This window comes from Drosophila simulans, chromosome 3R, assembly GCF_016746395.2.
Source record: "Drosophila simulans strain w501 chromosome 3R, Prin_Dsim_3.1, whole genome shotgun sequence".
Lineage (NCBI taxonomy): Eukaryota > Metazoa > Arthropoda > Insecta > Diptera > Drosophilidae > Drosophila > Drosophila simulans.
Window position 1 is genome coordinate 9,495,762 of NC_052523.2, and position 13,769 is coordinate 9,509,530.

At 42.3% G+C, this 13,769-nt stretch overlaps 1 protein-coding gene across 4 annotated transcripts in view; it reads left to right on the top strand.

The window, feature by feature from the left end:
• The first annotated feature begins 7,791 nt into the window (after positions 1–7,791).
• LOC6727783 (homeotic protein ultrabithorax) overlaps positions 7,792–13,769 on the top strand; it is a 75,565-nt gene continuing 69,587 nt past the window's right edge. For 3 of the 4 annotated variants that reach the window (XM_039294542.2, XM_039294544.2, XM_039294545.2), the window contains exon 1: positions 7,793–8,800. In XM_039294542.2, coding sequence (XP_039150476.1) covers positions 8,062–8,800 — 739 coding nt within the window. In that variant the 5' untranslated portion in view covers positions 7,793–8,061. Of the gene's footprint in view, positions 8,828–13,769 lie in introns of all 4 variants that reach the window. The other variant, XM_039294541.2, reaches the window with a different exon arrangement.

The following is a 13,769-nucleotide window of genomic DNA, read 5'->3' on the forward strand; positions in this document are numbered from 1 at the left end:
AAAAGGAACCAATTCGAGTAGAAAGGAGGAAATAAGTGTAAGTAGATAAATTTAAGGTTTACATGTTATTTATTATGATCTTTGGGAATTAAACGATTAGCAATATGTTCAAACACAAAATACTTGTGAGTCCCATAAAGTAAACAACAGCTTATGGAAGCGAATAAAGTGCATTGTCTGATCTCATATATTCTTCATCCATATACATTATATTTATTTGAACGATCGGAGAAAATGACCCTTAATATCACGTCTTTGGGATCTGATTAAATATTTTGCATGCTCAAAGTTGGCGAATCAATGGCGGCTTATCAATTTCAATCAATTTCCCCCGAGATAATTTACTTCTTAGACACACGTTACGAATCCATCAGGCCGATCTGCCAATCAAGTCCACATTGTACGAGTTTATATCGTGAGTGTGGCCATAACATGCATACGGATGACCAGATGGGTGGCACTCCACCTGGCCGCAGCATCGGATGGTAATGGATATCGGGTTCCGGCTGGCGGGGTGCCATAACACTAATACGCAACTATTACCTGGGACTGGTTTGCTTTATGGCCAGAATCGCTGCGGCCGTTTTTCCCGGCCCACCGATGGGGAATAAATTAAGCCAGCGTTTATGGAATGGCGCTGGGGGCGGTTATGATGCATTTTTAATTGACGTTCATTTGAAGAAACGCGAAGAGCGCTTCGATTCAATTATGCACTGCTGCCTCGCCGCTCAACGAGCGGTTGCAAGTCGTCAGTTGGCAGTTGGCTGTTGCCGGTTGCAGCTCCGTCTGCAGCTATGTACGTCTCTGATTGTATAGACCATAAAAGGCGCTCGCAACGGTTTTGGGCCCAATTGCCACTTTGTGTGCAAATTTGAATTGTGGAAATGCTGGGCATAAAAATGGAAAATCGCGCGCCTCGCAATTGTTCAGCCATCCCAGGTACACCCAGAAAAAAAGGTGTTCTTGATACTTACCATACTTTGCAAGCCACAACAATATTGTTTGAGTACGGCTGTGTTAGGAAGTTGGTAATTCAATTAAATCGTTGGCCTTATTGAAAAAAATGATTATTTTTAACCTAAGAAATTAAAAAAGATGTTTATATATACATGAGGACACTTACCAGAAATGAAGCAATTGTGCTGCAAATATATTTTTTTGCTTTAGTCTTTTGAAATCCTTTTTTCTGCGTGCTTGTCCTGGCATTCGTATCTCGCGAATGCAATCTGCAAACATTTTAAGCGTTGCAGCTCGTCAAGCAATGGCAGCCACTCCCCCACCCACACACGCCTCAATTACCACCGGCACCGCCAACGTTGGTGGCACTCGCTAACGAATATGCACGCCCAATTGTTGCACATTGCGGCTGAAGCTGCCCCTGCAACTGCCCCTTGGGTGTGCATTGGGTCTCATTTGACAGCCGGCGGTGGATCGTCAGTCGGTGGCACGTCAACTTAATCATTAATTCATCAAATCGAAGGAGCTCGCTTTGGAATCCCCTCACGATTTATTCGTACTAACGCAATCGCTTTGGCAGTCGTCGTCGATAGTCTTAATTGGCTTCGTTTCGATTCGATTGTATAAAATAATCGTTAGGAAACGTGTTCTGCTTAATTGGAAAATTTGTATGTCTTGTCCGTAGGCCGGGCTTTTTGCGTTCATTGATTTTCCAACGGACTCGAGCTGGAAAATGCATCGAGTTGTCTGTCCAGGTCGCGAGTCGTCCTATAAATTCACCTAACGGTGGAACGACATTCAAATGAGACTTAATGGTTGCCTAAATGACATTAGCTTCAAGGATATTTAACTTTAGTATTTCAACTGAAAATATAACTTGTATCTGTTTAATTCTACACAAGACAAAGAAACATAACTTCTTTAATCAATAACAACATAATTTTACACGCGATTTCAAATTCAGCGGTTTTTATTCTTTGTTTTTCTGTTTAATATTCCTATTTAATATTATGTATAATATATGTATAAAATGCTTTAAAAAATATATTTAACAAAATGGATTTGGCCAGAAGTTGAGCGAAATTTTAAAGTTTTTCTTTCGATTTTTCGATTAGAATAAACGCTATTAGCCGAAATTCAAATTCCCATTGATTTTGCTAACTTAACTGGAGTTTTCTGTTCGATTTTCGCCTTGCACTGACACATGTTTAATTTTAAGCGGGCTTAAATAGAATGAATGGTTGTGCCCACAATGAATGGGCACTAAATATTCAACTTTGTGCACCGCACTTCTCCCTCCAATCGATTCACCTGAATTTGACGACACTTGCACACAAATAGGCCTTAAGTTTAAATCCGCAAATATTTATAATTCCGTATTAAATTCATAATGCAGAATGTTTAATGCATAAATACATAATAAAATTTTACGACTTTTACCTTATCTTGTCAGGCAAAAACAATAATAAACTTTCATTTAAAAATGAAAGAGGAAAATTTTTTCCGTTGCTTCTGCAGCGCTCGGCTTAATTTTACGAGTATTTTATTTGTGCACGTTGCATTTGCCGTTGCAATTTCTGCTGTTGTTGCTGGCTGTGCCACTGCTGCTACTGCAGTTGCAGTTGCAACTTGCAACTGGCAACACACGTGCAAAAGGGCAGGCGCCACATGCAAGCGCCAAACAATTTGTCATTTTTTGCCATTCGAGTGGGAGTCGGAGGCGATGATCAATGCTTTGAATTATGATGAGGATTTATGCTTGACACTGTCGCAATGTGGCAGATAGTGCCGGACAGCCGGACAGCAGATGGATGAATGGGTGGATGGATGGACAAGCATTTACGGCCCTTTCCCGGTTTAGCTCGGTTCGGTTCGGTCCGCCGGCGCTAGTTTTATGGCCACCATTTCCCCTCCAGAGGCCGACGAAGCGTCGTCAATGGAATGAAAACGAGCTCCAGGGGCGGTTGGAACCTTCCTGCACCACCCACCTCCAGCCGCCCTTCTATGATTTATTAAGTGTTAATAAAGAACTTAAATCCGTTGGATTGCATTGCGCATTCGGACCTCTGTTTGTGCTCTTATTCGCATCTCTGTTTGCCATGGCCCTTGCTTTCGGGTCAACTGCCACTCCCCAAGCCAAACCGAAAACGCGCCCAAAAAACCCGCTGCATGGCCCTCAGGATTTCCTTATCAATGCGTTCCATATTCGCGGCGCGCCGATTTCATTTTGCGCTCCCGCCAATTTCGCAATAAAATTTCGCCAGCCTGCAAATTAAAATTGCAATGTAATTGGTTAATCCATGCGTACATTATGACCATTGTAGCCGGGGCCATTCAAATTTGCAGAGGAAGTGCGCCCGGTAGTTTCATTTCTGTTCGCTCCTTGGTCCATTTCGTTCACTCATTGTTTCTGGCTCATTTTTTTGTGGATTACATTTTTCATTAAATTTTTCGGAAAAGCGTCGGTGTGGGAGGTCGCACTATATGGGTAGCTCTTATTGTTTGGGGGCGGGGCTTTATTTCAAATTTCTCAGGCTTTAGTTTGGCTTATTTCAAAAATAATTCTTGGCATAAATATTTACAAAGTTTGTAGGCCCCAATTAAAAATAATATCAGTGAAGATAACATAAAAGAATTCGAAAAAAATTAGAGGTTGTATTGTTTTATTATTAAAAAACATATTGTATTTTATAATAACGACATCAAAATATTGTTTTAAGAAAACTTACTAAGGTTCCGCAATCTAATTAGTGGTTCTAATCAGTAGCAACATAAGAAATCTGAATGCCAAATGCATCAAATTCTGCCATTTGTTGGCTCATTAACTTGTCGACACCACGTGGTGCGCGATCATTTGGCTTCGGTCTCATCAAAGACCGAGAATCGACAGCGAAGCGTATTGACTTTGAAAATTCTGAACGATTGGGGTGATAAATTTGGAGGGCGTTGAGATAGGCCCCTTCAAAGTACCACCCAAATTCACACAGAAAAAAGTAAGAAACAGTTATTCTAGTAAAGTGGATTATTTGTTTTAGGAAGCTCCAAGCAGTTGCTAAAATCGCTACATGATGAAGCAAGAACTAATAATTTTAAAAAAATATTTCCCAATAGCTACGGCCTTTTTCAAGTATTTTTTCCCAGTGCACCATCTAACAGGTGCCGATCCGCATCGAACAGAAAAATGCCGAAAGACACAGCCGAAATCCTTATAGACAATACGTAAACAAGTCGGAGAGTGCAGGCAGTATTTTGTTGAACATTTCTGTGTAAATAAACCTCGGGGCCACGAAAACTTTGATCTCGAACGGAGGAGGGCAACTAGTATACTCTGGTACTGGCCGTTTGATGTTTCTGGACTGGCGTCAGCGCCGGCGCTTCCAGCTGCCAAATTGCTGCTTTATTAGCTGCGTAAGTGGCTCCCCCCGATTTCCCTCCTTTCCACCTGGAGCAAATGTATCTGTTTTGGACTATGATTAGATTGGGTGCGCCCATCGCACGCATACGGATGGCATCGCTCGATTTGAGCGATTGTGGCCAATAAAACAGCGGGTGAGGAGGCAAACGAGCTGCCAAGGTGGCAATTAAACGGCTTGTCTAATTGCCCAGCACCAGTTCTCAACAGCGAATGGTGAACGGAGATGGGGGCCATCAATCAAGGCGTTGGTGTGAAGGAGGAGTCAAGTTTTGGCCACGGATTCGGCCGCCTCGGGGCTAATTGGCCACATTTAGCATTGTCCATATCCACTGGGCAACTGGGCAACCTCAGGCTACTTGGACAGGTGTGAGCTTTGCACTTAATACCCCTTTTCGCGAAACGGAAGCTCTCGTAAATTGCTGCAACAAGCTACCGATGACAGTGAAGCGGGGGCGCTGGTGGTGGCCATATGAAAATGAGATCGCTTTGTATGCAAATGCCTGGGAATCGAATTGCGAATCAGGAATCGCAAAATCTCATTGCGACTTTATGCCAAGACAATCGAAGCCTCCCTTTTCGGGCTGTGTGGGCGTGGTGGGGGCTTCCATTGTTAAAACGTGTTTACACATCCAGAAGAAAGAAATAAATAAATTCTGCTGCTATAGAGAATGTTACTAGTTTCTAAGTAAAAAGTTCGTTTAATCTTAATCGTAATTTTTAAATTAATGTGATTGGTGAAAACTCTCCAACAAAAACGCTTCCCCTTTCGGAAAGAAATACATCAATTCATAATCGAGCAGTAACTACAAACACTCCTCTTATTTCAGCCAACTCGAGAATGCAGAACGGAGGAAAAAACAATCATCGATGTCGAACAAAAACAAAACTGCGGGTTCCAACTTTCTGCAGGAGGAGTAGCTCCTGCAGGAGGTAAGAGCAACGAGAGGAGCATGAGCCACAGAGGGGAGCTGGCGCTGCCCCATTGCATACCCCATAACGTAGCAAGTTTGAATATACTCGTACCCGTAAGATTCCCGAGTATATTAGGTAGCAAAATTTTTACGAGCTCATTATGGCTCATTTCGGCGATTGTTGTGATCCTTTTATGCGCCTTCGAATGGCTTCAAATGGTTATGAGGCTATTTCTCTGTCATCCCCGCGAGTCCTTCGCACTCGTGTCCTTCCCCTGGGTCCCAAATGCGGGATAGCGAGTTTCTGGGTCCTGGATTCCCGACTCACGATATTTAGTTTGCAGTTGCGACTGCGATTTTTACTTTACTTTTGCTTTGCTCTGGGTCTTCTCGCCTTTTGGCTTCGCTTTTCCTTGGGCTTTTGGTCGCATATTTGGAAAATGTCGCCGCGTCTCCGAATGTGATTCAAGTGTTTGTCAGTGTGTGTATGTGGTGGTGTGTATCTGTGTTCTGTGCAAGTTTTTGTATCTTTCGCTTGTTGTTGATTTTTAAGACTTGGCACCGAAAATTTGGGCGGTGGAAAATGGCGCTGGCAGGGGTTGGAAAAGTAGAAAAGTAAATGTCTTCTTATAATAAGTTTATTTTGCAAACACTTGTGGCAAGCAACTTTGTTTGTTCGCCGTCGGTTTCTGGCTTAATCTACGAGCCGTTTGTGCGAATGTGGAAACTTTGACAAATATTTGCGAAACTTTCGCGAATGGCGCGGCGTTCTCGGTCTGCAAGACCCCGATCTATTTGCATTATGCATATGAATTTATTAGCATCAATTCCCACCATATTTACATTGACATTAATATCCCATTGAAAGTATTGGCGAACGGATTGAACATTTGGATTCCAATGCGAATTTGAATTTGAATAGGAAAAGGAAAACCGCAGCACACAAATTTTCCGGATCCCTGGCTTGTATTATCGTACCCTGCCGAGTTGGGGTTGACTTATCATCAATAAACTAATGCCAAACACGGGACTTTATTTTACAAAAATTATGTCTTTATTAATATATTATAATTCGCTTTTAAAGGTCTAATTGCTAAGTGCTAAGTATCCTTTATTTATTTATATACATTTCCTTTTAAGTATCCTATACAAATTCGATTAGCCTTGTAGGTTGTTTTTTACCTCCATAGAAATAAAATTAATAATTGCAATATTACTACTACTCTTTTAAAAACAAATTTTAAAACCAAAACTTTGAAAATATATCATGTTTAATATTTGTTCTTGTGCGCTTCACATAAATAACATTGACGATTTGTGTGCAAAATATATCCCAAAATATTGAAAAATTAAAAAATGGGCGGCTTAAATTGAAAAGAAATAGTTATAAATATTTTGCGTAAGCCATATTCTAGCACAAAGACAGGAAAAACTGAAATTGTAGTCATGAGTGCGCTAAAACCGAGCAAAAACGGGATGCGCATCGTTTGGCGTGCAACTGGCAACTGGCGGGCAGCCCGTCGAGCGTTTTTTCGCCACTCAGTTGAAGGAAAATCAGCCCTCCTCCATGATGAATTTCCCGCGGCGAGCGCATTTTCCTTCCTCGCGAATGAATGAACGAGAGGCGCCCACCCCGATAAACTTGAACTGAGCACTCAAGAGAGAGCGCAAGAGCGCTCAAAAACAATCTGGTTTTGAGCGTTTCGCTGGCTCTCTGTTTCTGTTTTCCACTCGTTTTTAGGCCGAGTCGAGTGAGTTGAGTCGGCAGAGCAAAGTCAAAACACTGGCAACTGCGATTTGGTGCCACATTCGTTCGATGGCAACGGATTGGATAACAGGCGCGCGCTTTGTTTTATTATCCACATTATCAGCGGCATTATTGTTATTATTGGCCCTCAGCGCTTTACCGCTCGCCCACGCGTCCGCCCGTGAATGCCGCGCGGAAAAGTCGCTTTCCACTAGATTGGCGTCCAGATTCGAGGAAATCCGTCAGCAGACGCATTCGCGCCCGTTCGGTCAGCACTAAGGCTAATAACCGTTCAAATCGTTAAAACCATAAAAATAATAATAATAATTGCAATAACAATAAACATAGTAATAATCGTAACGCTTACGAGCCTTTGATAGTGCCAAGGCAAGCGCAATCCAAGTATTCAAATTCGAATTCAATTAACAGCAAAGTGCAATTGGCTAAAAACCGAAACCAAAACGCAACAAAGTATACGAAACACTTGTGAAATCGTACAAACAATTGTGGAAAAATATTTAAGATTATTAAGATTGAAGTCTCAACAAACATTAGTGCTTAAAAAAATTTTAAAACGACCCGCGTGGAGAGTGCAATAAAAATATTAACTTTTGAAATAAATATTTACCAAACAGAAAAATATTTTATAAATATTTAAATAAATGAAAAACAAATTGGTTACTTCAAAAGAAAGAAAATTCAAATTGGTGCTAAAACAAAGGAGAAAAATTTTCAAGAATATTACAAAAATAATAAGACATAATTAACTATAAAAAACAAAAATTAATCAACAAAGACTTGGAGTGAAAATATTAATTAAATCTTAAAAAAAAGTTTAACAAAATTTGTTTAAATCCAAAGAAGGCAAAGGAACATCACAGAAAGCGACGAAAGTGAGAAAACACACAAGTAAAATCCGCCAAAAATCGCAGATCCCTGGAAACCAATTCGTGTGAAATCGGTCAAGCCCCCAACGACTTTTAGCCCGTCTCAGACGGAGCACCGCCAAGATTCTCACCGCCAGCAGCGCAATGAACTCGTACTTTGAGCAGGCCTCCGGCTTTTATGGCCATCCGCACCAGGCCACCGGAATGGCGATGGGCAGCGGTGGCCACCACGACCAGACGGCCAGTGCAGCGGCGGCCGCGTACAGAGGATTCCCCCTCTCGCTGGGCATGAGTCCCTATGCCAACCACCATCTGCAGCGCACCACCCAGGACTCGCCCTACGATGCCAGCATAACGGCCGCCTGCAACAAGATATACGGCGATGGAGCCGGAGCCTACAAACAGGACTGCCTGAATATCAAGGCGGATGCGGTGAATGGCTACAAGGACATTTGGAACACGGGCGGCTCGAATGGCGGCGGGGGTGGTGGCGGAGGCGGTGGTGGCGGCGGAGCGGGCGGAACAGGTGGAGCCGGCAATGCCAATGGCGGTAATGCGGCCAATGCAAACGGACAGAACAATCCGGCGGGCGGCATGCCCGTTAGACCCTCCGCCTGCACCCCAGATTCCCGAGTGGGCGGCTACTTGGACACGTCGGGCGGCAGTCCCGTTAGCCATCGCGGCGGCAGTGCCGGCGGTAATGTGAGTGTCAGCGGCGGCAACGGCAACGCCGGAGGCGTACAGAGCGGCGTGGGCGTGGCCGGAGCGGGCACAGCCTGGAATGCCAATTGCACCATCTCGGGCGCCGCTGCCCAAACGGCGGCCGCCAGCAGTTTACACCAGGCCAGCAATCACACATTCTACCCCTGGATGGCTATCGCAGGTGAGTGTCCTGAAGATCCGACCAAAAGTGAGTGTCCACTGCAGCACAAGTCCACTGAAAGTCCCCCGAAATCCCATCCCTTCTCTACTCATCCCTGCAGTGCCAACCAAAGCTTTGTTGTTTTCCCAGTTGTTATCAAGCTCAACAGATTGCAGCTATGGCAACAAAAGTCATCCTGTGACTAATTGCCGTCTCTGCTCCGATTAACAGACAAGTCAACATGTAAAGCAATTTAATGATGAAGCTCGAATCGATCATGGGAAAAACAGATAACAACTTGTAATGTAAGACATATGAAAGCAGGCAGAACAGACCTTTTAATGGGAGGTATTTAAGAAAATGGTAAACCTTATTGGCAATTAAACACTTTCCATCCACTAAAATTTTATTATAGATTTAGGATACAAAAAAATTGTCCTAGTTTAAATTGTGTATATTCAAATTGATTAAAAAGTTCAGAAAAAAAATGTAATACTTAATAAAAAATTTAAAAAATTAAAAAAAATAGTAAAAATATATTCTTGAGAGGAAGAAAATTAGGACGTTTATTTTAGATTAACTAAGTGTGAAAAAGTCAAAAACCCCCTTTGGCTAACTCAAAATTATATTCCAATCATTCTATTTAAAGGCACCCGTTGGGGTGGCCGATCCGACCATAGTTTATTCGCCGCCAATTTCAGCGATTTAATCACTCTAAGCGAGATCATAGCAATAAAGAAGAGCCATGAGTAGCTAAAAAAAAAAATAAAGGAAAAACCAGCTCAGACCCTCCGATTTCACCTGCTCCGCTCCGCGACACCTTGCAGCGCTACGTCTGCCTCATAATTTTCAACACTTTGTTTACTAATTTTTGTCACCTTTGCTTTTAATGATGCTCGGCGGTAATTGTTGCAACGCTGGCAGCCCAAGTGAGCTGCAATTTGTGCAACAAGAGAGCGGCAACGAGCAGCGTGAGTTATGGCATGCGGCTTAAAAAGAGCTGCAAAATAGCAACGGAGAAGGCTAGAAATAGCAAAAGGCAGCAAAGGCAGCCACAGGAGTCGGCGAGAAAGGGCAAGAATCCTTTCAGGACACACACTGCGCGCAGAAGTCGCGCTTATTACGGTTAACTACGCCATTATGTAATTACGTTCAGCACCTCACCGCCCGACTTTTGCACGGGTTTCAGCCACCAGCCGAGCGAGGCGAACGGCTTGCGTCTGTGCCGAGATTGCCGTTTGGGCCAAGAACAAAGCCAAGAGTAGGTCAGCCGAAGGAGGTCTAGGTGCTCGAAGATCGAACATAAACTCCACTCAAGTTGGCACTTAAGAAATAGAAAAAATAGAGAGCTTACAAGTTATTGTTTTCAAAATAAGTTAACAATTTAACTTAAAAATTATTAAATTTTCTTAATTGTTTGAAAGGCTCAAATAATTATTTGCCTAATAATTTTTGTCTGTGTAGGAAAAGGGAGCTTGTAAAATACCCTTCGAAAATCAATCAAATTTCACTTATAGCCAACGCGAAGAGCTGGTTAAAAAACAATTAAAGTTGAACTAAATTCGCGAGCCTTGCGACAGGTTTTCCCTCGGATCGATCCGATCTGCAAGATGATCAGGGTAATGAAATTTATGCGCAGAGCCTGACCAGTCTGAAGTGTCGATGATGAATTGGCCAGGCCAAGACCAAAGAAACACCATTGCCGAAAACCCTTCATACAGGGTGTCTTGTATAACACTTCCAGTGTGTCAGACAATCTCTGCGAGGTATAACATCTTAAGTGGAACATTCCCTCTAAGAAATTCAAATGCATTCTTACCTGAAGAAGGTCAAACACGTTTACCTGAAACTTCCATCTTAATTTGTTTCTTATAAGAAAACGAGACGAGCTGGCAGTTACGATATTCAGACTGAATGAATTTTTTTAACTTGAGACCTGGAATTCAAAATATATTATATGTATATGGCCTTATCTCTAATTCGCTAGATCCGCATTATTGCCATTTGTCACTGTTATCGCCGATTTGATTTACTCCAAAACATATAATGCGAATATAATTTAATTTTAAGCGACTTGCTCTGAGCGAACTGATTAAATCTGATGATCGCAACGGAAAATCAAGTCATAAATAAATCGGCGCACACTTCCAGCGATCATCGATCATTTGCCGCTGATCCGAGGCCCCAAATGCAAACCAAATTAAATTTTATCGTATCTAAACATGGCTTCACATTTGAAAAACCCACATCAGAGTTTTCTGGCCTTTGGAGTCGCAGTTGGCGTTGCTATGTTGTTCTTGGGCCGGTGTTTGTTGTATGTGCGAACACGGCGAGCGGCGGGCGGAGGGCATTAAATCATTGTCCTGAAGGCTTTTAAGTCATTATCGATAAATTTCAACATAAATTCGTAAATTTGCTTTATTTGCCCGGGCCGGTGTGTGAGGTTCACGTCGGCGAAGTGGTTTATGGCCGAGTTCTGCGGCTGTCCGAAATTTGTCGTTCGCCTAATTTCGAACGTGGCACAGGAAGAAAATTATAAAACATACTACAAAGTTTTACAGGGAAAATCATTGCAGCTGTATTGAACAAATTTATTTATTAAAAAACAATGTGCAATGTGTGATTTTGGCAAAGCAAAGCCAATAATTTTGAACTTACATATCACTTATGAACGAACTTAAACATAAATCAAAATCTAAGATATCTCTTTTGAATAGTAAAAATTATTTCCATACATTGTGTAATAAAGTCGCATGCCAATTTATTAAAGTGATTATATGTAGAATTCAATGCTGAAGTTAGTTTTTCCCAGTGTAAGCACAGTTCGAACTCATAAATAGATTTTGTTGCGGCTTGTTACTTTTTTTTTTGTCCACAATGACCTTGAGAATAGCTGGGCGGCTGGGCAATTGACACGTTTCGGTGCAATCATAATTCATATTTGCCGCAGTTCCCAAGGAAAGAACTCTCACGCTGTGACGTAATTATCAGGATGCCTGGTATTCCGGCATATACACTTACATACATATCTACCTGCAATTGTAGGGAACACGTAGGGCCGAGGAGGGCACGTCACATCCCTCCAAGGTTAATGGGCTGTGGGCTGCAGGAGACTCACCAAAATTGTGCAGTTCAAATGTCGGGCAACAGTTGCCGTTGCAACATGCAATTAATTGCCAGGCGAAGTGCGTCGATGATGCCGCTGATTATGTAAATGGCGAAGTGCAAGCGAACGCACACAGGAAAACCTTTCAACGCGCGCTTTTAATCATTTTTTTCGCGGAGCGCAGAATGCAAAATTCAGCAAGATCAGAAACAAATCAAAGCGCCTGTGAGCATCGCAATTTCTGTGGCGGATGCTAGGGATGCGGATGCCCCCCTTGCCAGTCTCTCCCCATTCTGGGGCATCGATTCTCCTTTTTCGGGGATTGGTTTTCGGGTTCTGGGGCAGCTTCTTGCATTTTTTAATGTATTTTTAAATAAGGAATTTAATAAGCACCTTGGCGGTCCTCAGTCCTCAAGTCGTTGGACTCGCACTGCGACTGCGACTGGCGGTCGAGGAGACCAAAGTTGCAAGACGTCGACGTCGCCAACGACGACAACACAAAGTGGCCCAGACACATGGCCCAACAACAACAGCAGCAACAACAACGGCCACTACGTGGAGCTGCAGGGCGAGGAGCAATTTTGTCTTCTCCCTCGTATTTTTCGAGGCACTGGTAGTTGCACTGGGCAAATGCTAAGTTTTTTGATTCAAAAAATTGAAACCATGAGCATTATAACATTAAAATACATTAAAAAAAATGTTACTCTCCAGAACAGTTAGCAGTAAAAAATTGACTAAACTACTAATAACTAAAAAATTTACTACGGGAAATATATTTATATAACAGTATATAAATGATTAAATTATATATATTGTATTATAATATAGTTTATTAATTAGAACGCAAGTGTGAACGCTGAAACATATAAAATAAATTTTAACAACACAATTTACGGCGCTAAGTTGTTAAACTTATTACAATCCAAAGTATCAATTCAAAATCATTCGCTCTCCCCCAAATGACCCCATTAACAATGATTAGGTGCTGTATTTTTTACAATAATTTCGTGATCAATAACTATTATACACGTAGAACCGATTGCAGATAAGCAATAATTGTTAGAGTATATGTACAGTGAGTTTCTTCCGTATGGTGACATTGGCAGTTTTTCGTTATCGATCATCATCTTTGACATACAAATGCCATGTGAACAAGCCGTTATTATTCATATTTGTGGGCCCACTGTGCGGACGTCTTCCCGTGGCAGTTGCAAAATCATGTTTTAAGGTGTTTTTGATACCTAATAAAAACAACAACACACGGCCCGGCCAAAAAACACATGCAAAGGGGTGAAAGAGAGATGGATAGAGCGCAGCCATGCCAGAAGGGAAAGGGACAAGGGTCGAGAATATGGGGATATGTATGTGTACATACGGGGGAGTATGAGAAAATACATACATATAGCAGACGTTAGTGACCGAAGCAGAAGACCCCCTCCATTAACCCTTTGGTGGCTACGTCATAGCCATATCGCCACTTGGAAGACGCCAACATTGCTGCTCGACGCTCGCCGTGTTTATTATAAAACAACAAATCATTCATTATAACCACTTGTGTGTCTGTATGGGAAAGTGGCGTAAACATGAAAAGAAACAAATACACACGCACGCGTACACAAAACGCTACATGTTGTTTCCGATAATATGCATATTTGCGTATTATTTTGATTTTAATAATGATTTATTTATTATTAATAATTCATTGGTGGTGGCCTCTTGCCGGGATTTCGGCCTGATTGCGATCTGATCCCCACGATCCAACGGCCCCAAGTTCTCCGAGTGCAAAAGCTGCCCACCAGTCGCCCAGTCGCCCAATCTCCATCTCGTTTGAATATCGCCTGTCTTCGGGTTGTGTAACAGAAGTTGGGCTACCAGCAAACAAAC